Genomic DNA, 16,410 nt, shown 5'->3' with positions numbered 1-16,410 from the left:
AGCCTTTGCCTTCAAGCATCCTATCATGAGAGATGTCTCTATTGCAGGGTCCAGCAAGCGAAACCTTCGTCGTCTCAGGGCGCCTTCGTGCCAGACATTGGAAATACCTTCCCCTCGGTTATGTCAGTACTCAGAGATTTCCCATGATGCTCAGGGGCCGTATGTTTCTTCCCCACATTATTTAAAGCGAGGGCTTGCTGATTGTGCCAGAGTAAATCACTTCTAGCGATTATTGAAATCTGCTTTTAAGTAGCTCCAGGAAAATAGCTGCGGTTATTACAGCACCCAACAGGGAGTGCAAGCTATTCATAAACTGGAAGTTATTGGGCCAGTCAGCAACATGCTCTTCTGTGAGGAGAGTTCAGGTGGGAGCCATTTTAAGTTTCCAGACAGACTCTCCGGAAGACCACACAACTATATAAAATTACATTTTCTGAAGTGCCATGGGAGGCTTCTGCGAAAAAGGAAACCAGCTCCATGGCCTGTATCAGAAGCAGAATTTGGGACTTATTTGCTTCTCTCCCCCTCTTAAGCAGGTCTGGGGAATCTGTGGCCCTTCAGGTGCATAGCTGTCAAGTGTCCCTTATTTGGAGGGACAGTCCCTTATTCTAGTGCCATGTCCCCGCTGCTGTCCCTTATTGATGGCTGTCCCTTAAATGATGTCACTTAAATTTCAAAGGAAGTAGCTCCTCTCCCTCCCTCCCTGCCGGCCAGGGAGGAGGGACGCTCCAACTGTGTTGCTTGGCTGTGTTGCTCACCCAATAAGAAGTCTAAGAACGACTGGGGGGTGGAACTTGCATGCCATGTGTGTAGCTAGTTAATGCAAGCTGAGAGGGTTTTTGAATACTGGATGCCATTTTGTTGCACGTGCTGCTGCAAACTTTGCAGTGCAAAGCCAGGCCAGGGAGCCATCTTAAGTTGAGGCTGCATAGGCCTTGTGGTGCATGTGATTCAGATTCTATTCAGTTGAATCTCTGGTTACAAAGTTGGTTAGACAGTGTTCTCGAAGCTACCAGCATGAGTTTGACCAGACTGCAGGAGGACAGGAAGACTGGAGTGCCTGGAACAGGTGAGGCTGCAGGTCCCTTATTTTGGCTGCTGGTCCCTCATTTTCAAGGCTGCTGGTCCCTTATTTTCAAATCTGTAAGTTGAAAGCTATGTTCAGGTGTTGTTGGGCTCCAAATCCACCAAGCTCACCCAGCATGGCTTCCCACTACAAAACTTAGGCTCACCACAGGGCCAGCCAACCCATGAGGCAAGGCGAGGCAACTGCCTCAGGCAGCAAGATCCACGGGGCAAGAAATGCATTGCCTGCTGCTGCCACATCCATCCCAACAGACTCAAAACATGGGAAGAGGCAAGCAGGGAACATCTTGTAGCAGCAGTAGCAGCAACAGAAGTGGTACGGTAGCTGTTTGCTAAGCACCACCTGCAGCGCTGGCACGGGTACTGGGAAAATGGAAGAGGATTGTGTAAGAAACAAGAGAAGCGGCAACAAGAGATGCTTTTACAAACACGAGCCTCGTTGCCTTTCACTGGAATAATTTCTCACATTTATTATGGCAGATGCTTCCGTTGACAGTGCTGAGGAATGTGATGTCATGATAATTTGTTGCACAATTTCTTCGCCGAGCCAAGAAATGTTATCTGGCCTTATTTGGTATTAAGTGACTTGCTGTGTTTATCTGAAATAAACTACGATGCTTCTAAAACTTGATTTTCTCCAAATACTTCTAAATACCTGGACTTGCGGATCTCACTCTTGGGGTCAAAACCGAAAGTCTGGGGGAAATAAATGAGTGACAGTAGTATCTTTGTCTAGTAATGAGGAATCTGGTGCTGCTCTCAGGAATATTGTACTGGAACAGATTTATTTTTAAAAAAAATCCTTTTGGGGTCTGAACCCTAAATATGCTTTTAAAGCAGTGGTGCATAACAGACTTCTGTATTTATTCTACACTTAAGATTATTTCTTTTTTAAAAAAACAAAGCAACCAAAATACAGTCTTGCACTTTTAAAACTAACGATATAAGTATAGTTTTACTTACGTTATAAGTAAACAGTATTGCCAAAGGAATTTGGTTCCATATTCACAAGGCACTTGGTGTATCCAATAAAATATCATCCTTGTAATAAATGTCACCTTACTTGGAGAGGAATGCTAAACTTTGCATCTTTCTTACAACCTCCTCCAGTCTTGCACTTTTAGTTGGATTCACAAATATCTTTAGCTAACCTAAAGACGAGGGTGGGGGACATTTTTCAGTCTGAGGGCCATATTCCAGTCTGATCGACCTTCCAGGGGCCGCATCCTAGTAGGGGAGGAGGCCAGAGCATTTAATGTGAATTTTACCTTTGCATATTAAGCTAGTTTCTGTACACACAGAGACCCCTGTGCTTCATTTATCCAGTCAAGCAAGAGACCTAGGAAAACCACTGAGGGCCAGGCAGAAAGGCCAGGAGGGCCACATTCACCCCACCCACCCCCAGCTTGAGGTTCCCCAGCCCTCTTCTAATGCACCTACCTATCATCTTACTAATAGGATAGTCGTAACTGTGAGATCAGAGTTCAAGCACCATAACAACCAAATTAAACTTTTATTTTGGTACTTGGCAGCTTATGACGTTCTCAGAATTGCTAGCATTTTTAAAATTCTGCTTACATTGTTAGGGCAGTCCTGCTTTCCCTGGGTAGAGAGATATCTCAGGTTTGGCTTCTTTTAGCGATTACAAGAGATTTTAAGGCACTGTTGGAATATTTGAACTTGTTTGTTTAAAAATGTACAAGTTGAGCCTAGGTGGAGACATAACGTAATGGCACTGCTGCAAACAACAAATCTACTGATGCATATCAGATTTGCTGGAGGGGCACTCTTACAGTATAACTACATGTTATATCAAATACGCAGAGAGGGTTTTCTTTAATACTAAGTATGAGATTGATTTTTCATTGGGACCACAGCACATAGGAAGTTTTAACTCTTCCCTTCCTTACTGCAATTGCAAAGAGAACTGTGGCCTGATGTCACCATTAGGCTTAGAGGGAAAGTACCACCAAGAACGATTTTCATTGTCCATTTTCAAAGGCCATTCTCTGCCTTTTTCCCTCAGTTTGTCTTGTGTCTCTCTGACTCAAACAGCGCCGGGCCACAATCTGTCCAAAGTTTCCTTCCGCTGTGAAAGAGGCTTTCGCTCTTCTGTCTAATTCTCAATGCTCTTCATGATTTCAGTGGGTGTGGGGCGCTGAACTTATAACTGGGGTGACTGAGGATGGTGTGTGTATTTTTCTTTCCAGTATATATTTCACCAGTGCTCTGCAATCTCTGTAACTGCCCGAGCTTCCTGATCTCAATAGCAAAGCAATAATTTGAACCCACCCATCTGACTGGGTCACCCCAGCCATTCTGGGCGGCTTCCAACATACAGAAAAATGTAATAAAACATTGCACATTTAAAAGCTTCCCTATACAAGGCAGTCTTCAGATGTCTTCTAAAGGTTATATAGTTACTCATCTCTCTGACATCTGATGGGAGGGCGTGGGTGGATGCCACTACCGAGAAGGCCCTCTGCCTGGTTCCCTGTAACCTCACTTCTCACAGTGAAGGAACCACAAGAAGGCCCTTGGTTCTGGGTCTTGGTTTCCGGGCTGAACAATGGGGGTGGAGACGCTCCTTTTGGTGGTGCCCATGAGAATATTTACCTCTTGGTGGCCTCCCATGGGCTTTAGCTGAATGATGGGCACCTAAGAAACTCTGCAGAGCACAGATCAGTAGTGAGATAATGTCCAGAAATAAATAAAGAACAGACCCAAATACCTCTTGACGCCTTGAAAGGTAAGATAAGCTCATACACCCTGCACTCCGCACATGAGAATTTAATGGACACTTTCTCTCCCCTTTGATAATTTTTGAATGCTGTTTCTTTTCCTGCTATTTGATGGAGTCAAATTATTGAGAGCTCTGCAGTTGCTCTAAGTTTCTTCTGGTTCTTTGAACAGAGCAGTGCAGATCTTCCCACTTTGGTGCTCATAAACACAGCCTGCTCTGGTTTCTATCATGTTAAAATGCCACCTGCTTCTATTTCACTTCTTTTTTCATTTACACTTTATTAACAACTCTCTCTCTTTTACTCGTTGCACAATTAACACATCAATAGCACCAGCAGAACAACAGTATGATGGCCTCATCCTAGCACCTTTACTCATAACTAAGAAGCCTGCTGGTTCAATCCAGTAGGTCAGGTTCCTCTTTGCACGGTTCCCAACAGATGCCTGTGAGAATGCAGGGCCTGAATGCAAAAGCATTCTTCCCACTTATGAGTCCCACCAAATTCAAATGGGACTTATTGCAAATTAGGTATGCATTTATGTAACTGCAGCCTTAACACCACAGCACTGGTGAGCCTGAACTCAGATTCTCCAGCTGTTTACTTGTTCAGAGAGCAGAATTGTGAGCTCATTTTTGAAAGATCTCCAATGGCTGTGTGGCGTGTAGAAATTTAACAGCTAATGCAGGAGTGGTTAACCTGTGGACCTCATCCAGATGTTGTTGAACTACATCTGCCACAGGCACATCCAGATTGGCTAACAGCAAAGGATGGTGGCAGCTATAGTTCAACATCTGGAAGGGGCACAGCTTAGCCACCCCTGGCTTAAAAGCTTTTCCTGACATGGAGATGACACGACAAAGTTTCACTTGGAGAGGGGTGGGGAAATGGATGAATCTCAAGCAGCAGATAAAGCTGTAAGAGTCTTGCAGCGGAGGAACAAACAAATGAATGGAGGGTGTAATCTTGTTCAACAGGGGAGAGCTGAAGATCAATAGCTACTACATTAGATGCTGACCTGATTCATTACAGATCAGCAAGGGTTTCGGACTCCCAATTATTTAGCAATGGCAACAACTGAAAGTTTTCCTGCATTAAATCAGGCTGCTGGGACAATGTGGGGAGGCGGATGTGCTTTGTTTGAAAGGACTTGTTAGTTTTGTTCTGGCACCAGTCACAAATTCCTAGGCTCAGAGGCATCCTGTTCCTTAATTTTCAGCTTATGTCTACCCACCTGAGTTCAACCAGATTTCCAGATGTAGCATTTACATCAAGTAAAAGATCACATGAAATGTGGAAATTGTGGGTAAGGGAATGTCAGGAAAATTGGGGGAGGGGGGAGTGCTGCCTGAATGCAGCCATACTTCCCACAACTCCATATTCTTCCATCTTCAACACTCAAAGGTGCCTCTTAGCTATTATCTCAACTGCGCTAAAGCAACTTTTTCACAAGCAGATGCTGTACAGCTGGCCTAGCATCTAAATCAAGAAGAGGGAACCTGTTGAATGCTGTTGGACTCTGTTATGTACTGAGTTGAATAGGATCACAAAGGCAGCAGTCTGATTGGTCCTAGAACAATAGGATTCAGAATGCAGCAGTCTGATTGGTCCTAGAACAATAGGGTCCAGAATGCAGCAGTCTGATTGGTCCTAGAACAATGCAGCAGAATGATTAGTCTGCAGGAGCCACCAAATCCAGCTCCAGGTGGAAGTGAATCCGCAACTTGATTGGCCTACAGGAGAATCTCAGAATTAGCCAATCACGTGCGGCCCATTGTGTAAATAATGTATATAAAGCAGATATTTTGGGAAAACTTTCATTCCTCACTACTATAAGCTGAATAAAGAGCATGAAATCCACACTTGACTCCGAGTATATTTCAGACTCCAACTCTCATCACCCCCAAGGCTGCATGTCTAAAGGTCAGTGATTTACATCAAGCTGCCCATAGAGTTGTGATGCAACAGTATCTGGTGAGTCACAGGTTCCCCATTCTTGTTTAAATGATCCAACCATGTGGGTATGGACTGACTGCACAGTTCTTTCTACAGAATTAGAGCAATGCTGGGGTGGGGGGAGGTGCTGGCTGTCTTGGAATCAGTCCCTGCCCACATAGTGGGAAGCTATTGCCTACACAGGTTCTTGCTTTTCATACCACTATCTCTCTCTCTCTGTCTATATTGTTTCTTGAGCCTTCTTGCCTCTCAGGACCTCTTCTCAGCTCCCCTGTGTGAGGTTTTAATATCAGCCAAACTGACAACTTTCCCTTCCATCACAGAAGGTGGATGATTTGCTCTCTGCTCAAGCAGCTGAATACAGTCATACCTCGGGTTGAATATGCTTCAGATTGAGCGTTTTTGGGTTGCGCTCCACAGCGAGTGCTTTACTTCCGGGTTTCGCCGCATGTGCAGACACTCAAAATGATGTCACACGCATGTGCAGAAGCGGCAAATCGCGACCCGCACAGATGCGAGTTGCGTTCGCTTCAGGATGCGAATGGGGCTCCGGAACGGATCCCGTTTGCATCGAGAGGTATCACTGTACTGTACTCCAAAACCATCACATCATCTCTGTGTTGGACACTTCACTGACACAAGCACAATACAGAATTTGAGTAGTAGGGCTTACTTCAAAAAGTTTCATAAAAAGCAAAGGCCCACAAGAAAAATGTTGGTCTATAAGAAAATAAAAAGAAATCCACAATTGGGCGATCCCTTTCACAGATACAGTTATTCTTTTTTTAAAAAAAAATGAGGAGACCATTGCTCATTTATTCCAGAATCCTAGGTATGCAACCTGATATCTGCAGCACCTAGCAGAGACTTATTCAGCGTGCTATCTTCATATTGGAACAAAATAATTTTGGTTTTTCCTTATTTTCCCTTCCCCCACATTTTGTTGCATCTTGCCTGATGGAGACCTCTAGAGACCTCTAAAGCTTGCCACTATTTTGACAATTTGGTAATGCCTAATAAAGGTATGGCCCAACTGTGAGTTTTGGAGTTTTCCCAAAAAGTTAGTAGATGTAATTTGTACATTCCTTCCTAATACTTTTAACACCCTACAGCTGTGTGTTTGGTAGTATTTATGCCTGGGAAGGGTTGTTAGCATACTAAATTATGTAAAGGCCAGAGAATTTACCTTGTCTTGTAGGACATAAATCAGAAGCCTGATTTTGTAACAATGCTTTTTATCGATCCAGCTGAAAGACTAACTTCCTAGCCGTGCTATTTGCTTCCACCTCTTTTCTAAACAGAAATAAAATGTAAATAGCATCACTTTTTAGTCACCTTCCATTATCTTTCAGGAAAAGACTGCCAGTGAACAAGTCTAGACCTTTAGCCCCAAAAGGCAACTCAAACCAAAATAAGTTTTACTGGGGTTTACGGTTCGAATCCCCACGACGGGGTGAGCGCCCATTGCTCGGTCCCTGCTCCTGCCAACCTAGCAGTTCAAAAGCATGTCAAAGTGCAAGTAGATAAATAGGTTCCGCTCTGGGGGGAAGGTAAACGGTGTTTCCGTGCGCTGTTCTGGTTCGCCAGAAGCGGCTTAGTCATGCTGGCCACATGACCCAGAAGCTGTACACCGGCTCCCTCGGCCAGTAAAGCGAGATGAGCGCCGCAACCCCAGAGTCGGCCACGACTGGACCTAATGGTCAGGGGTCCCTTTACCTTTTTACTCCTCAATAAGCATGCTTCGTTTTGCAGCCTCTACTTTTGTGTGCTCATTTGGGATTATGTTGCACTGACTCAGTGGCCTAGTTTGCACAGAATGTGAAATGATTGATTATTCTATGGTTTAGCACTATGTGTGAACCCAAGTCAGCAGCTTAACTGTGGCTTATTAACATTGGGGATAGATTCCTGCATTGCAGGGGCTTAGACTAAATGGCCCTTGTGGTTCCTTCCAACTCTATAATGCTATGTGCCTAACCAAGGTTTATAGTTGGTTTGCAAACATTAGTCAATATTGGCCATAGCTTAGCAGTACATTCAAGCCCAGACCTCCTAATTAACTATGATTAAGGAGCTGTCGCTGCCACAAAGCTACAGAGCCACAAGAAGAACTACTTTTAAGGCTCAGCTGCTCTTACTGGTGCTTTTAACTATTCTGTGACATAGTAAACCATGGGCTGAGTTACAGTCTACCGGGCGCCTAACATTTAACTATGTTTCATGTTAACCATGGTTTAGTGTTGCCCACATATGAGGTCAGCGGGGCTTACTTTGGTGAAAACATGCATGGGATCCTGTTGTAAGGCGGAACAGGGAAAGAAAATCGGAACTTAAATTGGCTGACTTTGCAGCTTTAGTATCACAGAAATCCACCTTATATTGAGTCGGACCATTGGTCCATCTTAGTTCAGCAGGTCTGCAGTAGTGACAAGGAGCCCCACTTGCAAAGGAAGAATCAGCAGCTCACTTTAAGCTCCTCCTTGTCCTTTCATAACCTGGTCCCTGTCCAAACCTGCTCCGCATCTGATGTCATCAGGTGGTAATGGTAGTGTTGAATGGCCTTACAGACAGCAAGAGTCCAATGTTAGCAACTCAGATATACAATCTAGGCACCAAATGGCGCCTTAAACCAGGGTTACAGAATCCTTTGTTGTTATTTTGGAGCCAGATGGCTCGAAAGTCATATTTTTGAATATGACTTTTTGGTTCCTGAAATTCATTCCGATTGTGCAGATAAAATATAATCGACGGCATTCCATAGGATGTGTTGCTAGTGTGTGAAAACAGTCCAGGTCCAAGGATCCCCAGGCATGCGCCTCCAGATGGTGGAGACGTCAGGCACTATCCTGGCTCCCGGGCATCTGCATTTGGACACAAGTGGCTGATAGCCAGGTGCAGAATGTACCTGGTGAATTTCAAACACTGAGCAAGACCCATGCTGGAATGGAGATTCACTGCTGGTGGTCTACATTGACTGACAGTGTCTCTCCAGGATTTTGACAGGTTACTCTCCTTGCCCTATCTGAAGATGCCTGTGATTGAACCTGGGACCTTGTGCATGCAACATATGTGTATGTATGTATATACCATATTTTTCGCTCTATAAGACGCACTTTTTCCCTCCTAAAAAGTAGGGGAAATGTGTGTGTGTGTGTTATGGAGCGAATGCAGGCTGCGCAGCTAAGCCTCCGCAGGGCAGCGGGGTGCCTTCATCCTGCCCTCCGGAGGCTTCGCGGGCTCTTCCAGAAGCCAGAACAGCGAGACGGAGCGCTGTGCAGTGCTCCCTCTCCCTGTTCTGGCTTTTGGAATAGCCCGTGAAGCCTCCGCAGGACATGGAAATGAAGGCTCCCTGTGCCCTGCGGAGGCTTCGCGCGAAGCTAGCTGGACTCCCTCTAGCTATTCTGGCTTTTGGATAGCCCCTGAAGCCTCCATAGGGCAGCGGGATGAAGGCTCCCCGCTGCCCTGCGGAGGCTTCCTGCAGCTCTTGCGGCTATCCCAGAAGCCAGAACAGCAAGAGGCTATCCCAGAAGCCAGATCCCTCTTGCTGTTCTGGCTTCTGGGATTCAGAATTTTTTTTCCTTGTATTCCTCCCCCCAAAACTAGGTGCGTCTTATCGTCTAGTGCGTCCTATAGAGCGAAAAATACGGTATATATTACACACACACACACACACACACACACACATACCACTGAGCTTCAGGGATAAAAATTAGATGCCTACTGCTCCTGCAGCCAGTTTCAAGCAAGAAAAATAAGTAAAATCGTTTTTTTTTATTTTTTCCAGTGAGAGCAAAACATACTCATTTCCCAGACGCTATAAATCACAGAGCCTCCGGGAGCACTTTTTGAAAAGGGGATTATCTTCTTATCAGCCACCAGCTCATAATTGTAATAAACTGCTCTCCCCCCCTCCCCGCCCTTTAACCCCACGAGAGACAGAGAGGACTGAGGCTTGGAAGCCCTTGGCAGGCTGCGTCAGCAAATACCTTTGCCGTGAGCTGATCAGGCAGCTCATTCATTGAACGCCTCGGCAGCGAAGCCAAAGAGTTCCGCTTACACGCATCAGGAAGGGGCCGCTTCAGCCCCAGTTGCGCCCGGGTGGCTGCGCGTCCGCGCAAGAGCCGCCCCTTCTCTGGCGCAAAGGTCTGGGGCTGGTGGGCGTCGCGATTGGCTCTCGGACCTGCCAGCAGCTGCGCGCCCATTGGCTCCCGGGCTTCCTTTGTTCCTTTCGCCGCTGCCGCAGGAGAGCGGAAGTTTGAGCGCACTCGCTTGCAGCTGGAGCTGCCCGGGGCGAGCGAGCGAGCCAGCGAAGTGAGCCTCCCTGCGCTCATTTCCTTTCTAACCACATCCGACTGTCAGGGAGCAACAGCAGGAGGGAGGAGGGCATTTGTGCTCTGAGTGTCTCCCTCGCCCCGGATCTCGCGTGCGCGCGCTGGGGATCCAACATGGATCTGGAAAGCAAGATCAAGAAGGTAAGGAAGCAGCGCGCAACTTCAGCGCGGGCGCGGAGGGAGCGAGGCCGGCGGCTAAACTTACCTGTCCGCGCTGGCCAACGCCCCTGACACTCTTGCTGGCTGCCTGCTATTGTTCTCCTCCTCGGTTTGTAAGATCCCAAACCTATTATTTCCTCCCACACACCCCTCTACGTCTCAAGTTCATCCTTGGATAGTAGATTGCGCCTCCTTCGTAATATTGAAGGGGAGAGGGCGCTGCTGCAGAGATATTATTATTATTAATTATTATTATTATTATTATTATTATATTGCTACTATGCAAATAATTTTTGTTTTGTTTTTAAAAGCATTGGCCCGGAGGGATTTGGCTGAGACTTTGGTTATCGGTAGGTTCCACAATGCTGGCAGGGCAAGTCCTACCTACGTCTACTCAGAACCAGGTCGTTGTGTGTTTAATGGGGCGTACTCCCTAGTAAGTAGGTAAAAGTGCGTTCGATTCAGTCGGTGGAGCATGGGACTCTGAAGCTCAGGCTCAGGGGTAGGAGCCCCACGTTGGGTAAATATTCCTGCATTGCAGGAGGTTGGACTAGATGGCCCCCAGGTCCCTTCCAACTCTACAGTTCTGTGATTCTATGAGTCTGGGAAAGCTGTGCCGAAAATAAAACCAAAAGTATACAGTACAGTAAAGTCTGAATGACAAGAGAAAATGGAGAAAATATTAGGCTCCTGTCCCTAGCACAATCTCCTGCTCAGCCAGTCCTTCCAGGTGGTTTTTCCCCTCCCCAAAATTCAGATTCTTTGTTCTCTAGATATGCCCAAATATTACCAAACAGGAGTTAATCTGTGCTTGCTGTGATGGATTCTGCGTTAGTGTGTACAGTTCAATATGTACGGACAAGCAGATCTCTTTTAAGTGTTCTCTAATTCTGTGATGCGCCGACATTAAAAGCAGTGCAACTCCCTAAGGGTTTTCACCTCTTTTACCATTTTTATTCTGTAAGATTAGGATGGCAACTTGAATCTTTGCAGCACCTGAGCTGTTTGGAATGAAATACTCTGCATTGGTTACTCACATTTGTTAGAGGAGGCAGGCTGTTTTAGAAAAACCAAGTCTTAATTGAGTAGGCATTTTCTAAAGCTGGAGCAAAAAGTGTGCTGAACTGAAGTAGGTTTGTTGCACACTTTTATTCAATTTTAGGTGCCAAAATAAGGTAGAAGATGGAGAAATAGAGACATTTCTGCTCTAGTCATTAATGACAGGAATTCATCTCTGACTTCTTGCTGGGATAGGTTCTACCTTAGAGAGGGCCAGAATGTATGAACATTCCAGTGCTGTGGTGTTATTTAAAAGCAATAAACATTTTAATGCTTTTTAAAATCTTATTTTAACATTCTTATTATTGTTGATTTATTCTATTTACTTAATTCTCATTCAGCTACACAATCCACTTGGGTGCACCGCTGACCTGCTCTTAGTGGATGCCCATGTGTGCTCACATGACCCCAATCAGCAGCAAACCTTTCTCTGCAAAAGAGCACACCTTAGCTGTTATGCACCCTGAGCATGCAGTCTTTGCTCTGTTAAGTTTAAAAGCCTATTGATAAACCACACAGATTATCGGGAAGAAAGAAGGGCACACTGAAGTCAACCTACTGTGGAGTTATACCACATTCCTATGAAGTAAGCAGAGGTGATTTTAGGGTGGCGCAAATGGTTCGACCATAGGGGGCGCAGCACTGCAGGGGCGCCATAACAGTGCTGTAGAATAGGGTGCAAGTGGTGGAGGGCCCAAATTTCAGCATCACACAGGGTGCCACTGAAATTTGAGAGCCCAAAGTCTGCCCCTGAAGTACGTAACCTTACGAGCTCCAGACCTGGGGAGCCTACCAGAACCTACAATTGCTCCAGGGCAGTGAAACAGCATGGTTCATGGCCTGGTTCTCAAATAGTTCTTCCATTTACTTTTTGTAGCCCACACCAGTGGAAGCTGATGAATAGATTGGATGTTGCTGTGCACTGTTGATGTACGCTAATAGTCTATTTGCGCAGTCTTATTTTGCTGTTTCTTTTGGAAGAGTGAGAATATAAGAAAGAAGGGAACCTGAGTGCTTGAGCCCCAGGCTGTATGTCCCTTACGTTGGCCTAGAGCAGCCTTCCTCAGCCTGGTACCCTTCAGATATTTTGGGCCATAACTCCCAACATCCCTGACCATTGGCCATGCTGACTGAGGTTGATGGGAGTTGCAGTTCAGAACATCTGAAGGGCATCAGGTTGGGTGAAGGATGAGTTGCAGGTCCCAGTGCAGCACTAGCAATAGTCAACAATGTTTGGGCAACACGATGACCATATACATACGTAATAGACAATCTTTATAGAATTCTTTCAAACAATAACAAGTTCAAAATGAAATCTCTGAAAGCCTTCAAATGAAGCAAGGTACCAAACTTTGTAATATAATGTCCAACAGAGTTTCCAACTTTGTAATATAATGAACAGAGATTCCGGATATTGACTGCTGTTTTGTAGATCTTTGTCAGCGTGGTGGGAGAATATAGAATTGTTTCATAAAGGTAACTTCTGGCAAACCAGAGCAGTGCACGGAAACGCCATTTACCTTCCCGCCGGAGTAGTACCTATTTATCTACTTGCACTTTGACGTGCTTTCGAACTGCTAGGTTGGCAGGAGCAGGGACCGAGCAACGGGAGCTCACCCCGTCACGGGGATTCGAACTGCCCGCCTTCTGATCGGCAAGTCCTAGGCACTGTGGTTTAACCCACAGCGCCACCGGCGTTCCTAGAATTGTTTCATAAACCCATCTTATTTCGAATGAATATATGTGAATGAAAATATAAAATGCTGTGGAGCAGTGCTCATGTAATAATGTAGTCACTGCTCAGCATATATTCATTGAACTTGTTATTGTTTGAAAGAATTCTATAAAGATTGTGTATTACGTATGGATATGGTCATCATGTTGCCCAAACATTGTTGACGTTCTTTTGCAACACAGGGGTTTGTTTGGATACTTATTGTAGCACTAGAAATAGGCCAGATTGTGATTGTTTCTCCAGGGATACCAAATGAGTCCATGCATGGACTTGAACTTCAGCTACCAGTCTATAAATGCAACAGTTCTTGTGTCACATACCTGTACAACTCCATATGCACCAACGCCATCCAGTTCACGTCTGAACTTTCAATATAAATACTTTGAGCTATCTTGATAAATGAAAGAGAGGGGAAATTTCTTAATATCCTGGTTAGCCAGAACTTCATGTAGGATGATGGTAATTTTGCACAAAAAGGAATGTATATTCACTGGAAACATGATCAGGGAAGGAGTATAGTTAATGGATTCAACTTTATACTCATGTATTTCTTCAAGAATTTATATAATCTGCTCCATATTAGTTTTTCAGATGTCACTGCTTCTCCTTTAGTATATGAAAGAGGTCTCAGATAATTGGTCAGTGTCACACAAGTGAAAGGAACTCCAAGAAACTTGCTGATGTTTTTTGTGTTGCATTCAACTTCCAGTGCCTATGGCTACATGCCAACTTTTTTGTGACACTTCATAAAGGTACTGTATATTTAATTGTTGCCCAAAAGGCTACTTTTAAAGGCAGCTTAAAACTTGTGCTGAAAGTGATAGTTTAGCAACATAGCTCTTTCCATCATCATATATATATCTTCAGAATATTTTACATGGAAAATTGGGCCTGTTGATGAAGAATAAATGTATGCTTGCTTCTTTGACGTTACAATTAGCAAGCATTAGGCTGAAGTAGTCAATCTGTTGTCCAGATTTTGTTAACACACACACACACACACACACACACACACACACAATCTTAGAGGAAGTATGACTCTTTCAGTTAGGTTTTGGGATTACAGAAGATTATAAGAGACCACATATCTGTCATTTAAACAAATCTGTTGAGACCCTGGAAAATGTTTTCAGGTGGGTATCTTACCTGCAGGAGTGTGTTATACAGAATACAGTGCTACCTTGGTTTAAGAACATCTTAGTTTATGAACAACTTGGATTAAGAACGCTGCAAACCCGGAAGTAGGTGTTTTGGCTTGTGAACTTTGCCTTGGAATAAGAACATGTTTCGCTTCCTGTTGAGTGTGTTCCATTTGTAAATTGAGACCCCTGCTGCTATGGGAAAGCACGCCTTGGTTTAAGAACGCTTTGGTTTAAGAACTGACTTACGGAACGGATTAAGTACTTAAACCAAGGTACCACTGTACAAGAATAGCTGTTGTTGCGGAGAACAAGAAACTGTGTCCAGGCCTTGGCCATGAACAGAAATTTGTGAATGATATATTTACTCTCTTACGCAGCCATCTGCAACCTCTTTGTTTAGGAATAAATGGAAATAAATGTTTATGAAAGATTTAAGAGATCCCGTTCCAGAAGAAGATAAAATGTAGTAAGGATAAACACATGCCAGTGTTGGCATAAGCTATGTGGTAGTTGTATAAGTATCGCTGTAATCTGGAGGCCAGAAAAATAGAAGAGAACATGTAGTATGTTGGTAGGAAACTCTTCTTCATAAACGTTGTCCCTGCCATTAGTTGGAACCAACCCACTTCCTAAATTTTAAGAAATTTAATGTGAGGTGGATTAATCCGTTCCAGTCCTGGCAACTGAGCACATCCTAACAGGCAAAACTGTGCATCCCCTTTGATCTCAGTGATGCTCTTTGGTAGTTCTGTCCTGGTGAAAACTGACTCCATTAACTGTGGCCAACAGAGAGCTTTGATGCTCTGTGATTTCAGGCTTCCTGATGCAATGGTGAACATAAATATCAGGCTTGAGACCTTCTTCTCGTTACCTGATCTTGTGTGAAATCTGAAGACCTGTGGAAAAGTACATCTGAAAAACATCCATCTGGTTCTCCCATCTTTGAAAGCTGCCGCTTTGCTCTCTTCATAAATTCCATAACTTGGTTTTTTCGCTGGAACATACTTTACCTTAATTCAAAGCCATCCTATGAGCTGAATGAGAATGTACTCCTATAATTATAGCTCTTAATTGCTTCATAGAGCATGTTCATTTTCAAAAATGACATTGCAGACAAAGGTGGCTACTTCTTTATAGATGTGGTGCATGCTTCATTTTTTATCAAGACTTTCTGGTTCTACACAAAAAAGAACAAGAGAAAAGTAGCTGGGAAGACGGTAATGCGGCGGGGGAGAAATTAGGAGCGTAATTCCCTGTCGCTCTTCAAACAGTTGTTGAAGACATTGCACCAAGCTGAAAATGAGAAGGATTCAGTGGTAAAGAGACTATATGATATACAGGCATTCAACCTTTATTATTTCCCTTCTCATGTTTCCTAGGATCACATTTTAAAGAATTTTCTGAGCTGCCTTGAATATACAAATGAATAAATATAAGTTTTGTGTTTGGTCACTTCCTTGCTGGCTCTTTTTTATTTTTTAAAAAAGTTGTTCCAATGTATTCCTGTAAGGTACCTTTCCTGTGGAGGGATCAAGGAATACCTGCACAAAACTCAAGATGCAAATGGAAACATTAAGAACGGGTAGCCAGTGTGGTACCCTTCGGATATTGTTGGGCTATAACTCCCATTATCCCTAACCATCAGACAAGTCGATGAGCGCTGGAGTCTAACAACATCTAGCAGCACCACATTTTCTCCCTTTGATTTGAGGATTCGCAGGCCTTCTGTATCCCAGAGAAGCAACTTTCTAACATTGCAATCCTTCACATATCTACTCAGAAGTCTCAATGAGTTCACTGGGGCCTATTTCGAGGTAAGCAGGTATAGGATTGCAGCCAAATTTCTTTGAATGTCTCCATGCTTGCATTGAAAAGTTAACCTGAAGCAGAAAGGTTAGAAGTGAACTCCTAGATACTAAAGGCCTCTTGGGTTGTCTTTATTTCATCTGTGGGTGAATAATGCAGCAAAGAGAAATGGCAAGATATTTATTTTGGGTATGTGGTAAAATGGGATGAGATAGGGAGGTAAGATGATAGTCATGGCATCTGTGAGATTTCATGTCCCATAAAGAAGGGTTATTGGTTCTTGACAATGAGCTTGAAATAAACAATCTCTGAGAAAATCTTCTGCCTGCCCAAAATAAATTGCTCATAATTCTCTTTCCCAAAGCCTGAGTGCCTCAGAGGTTAGAGCTTGAGTA

The 16,410-nt window shown here is 44.2% G+C and overlaps 1 protein-coding gene across 1 annotated transcript in view; it reads left to right on the top strand.

The window, feature by feature from the left end:
• Positions 1–10,042: 10,042 nt before the first annotated feature.
• TES (testin LIM domain protein) overlaps positions 10,043–16,410 on the top strand; it is a 28,078-nt gene continuing 21,710 nt past the window's right edge. The window contains exon 1 of the mRNA XM_053405577.1: positions 10,043–10,255. Within this exon, the coding sequence (XP_053261552.1) occupies positions 10,229–10,255 (27 nt within the window). The 5' untranslated portion in view covers positions 10,043–10,228. The remainder of the gene's footprint in view (positions 10,256–16,410) is intronic.

This window comes from Podarcis raffonei, chromosome 10, assembly GCF_027172205.1.
Source record: "Podarcis raffonei isolate rPodRaf1 chromosome 10, rPodRaf1.pri, whole genome shotgun sequence".
Classification (NCBI taxonomy): domain Eukaryota; kingdom Metazoa; phylum Chordata; class Lepidosauria; order Squamata; family Lacertidae; genus Podarcis; species Podarcis raffonei.
Note: the sequence above shows the minus strand (reverse complement) of the source record. Positions and strands in the feature narration are given on the sequence as shown.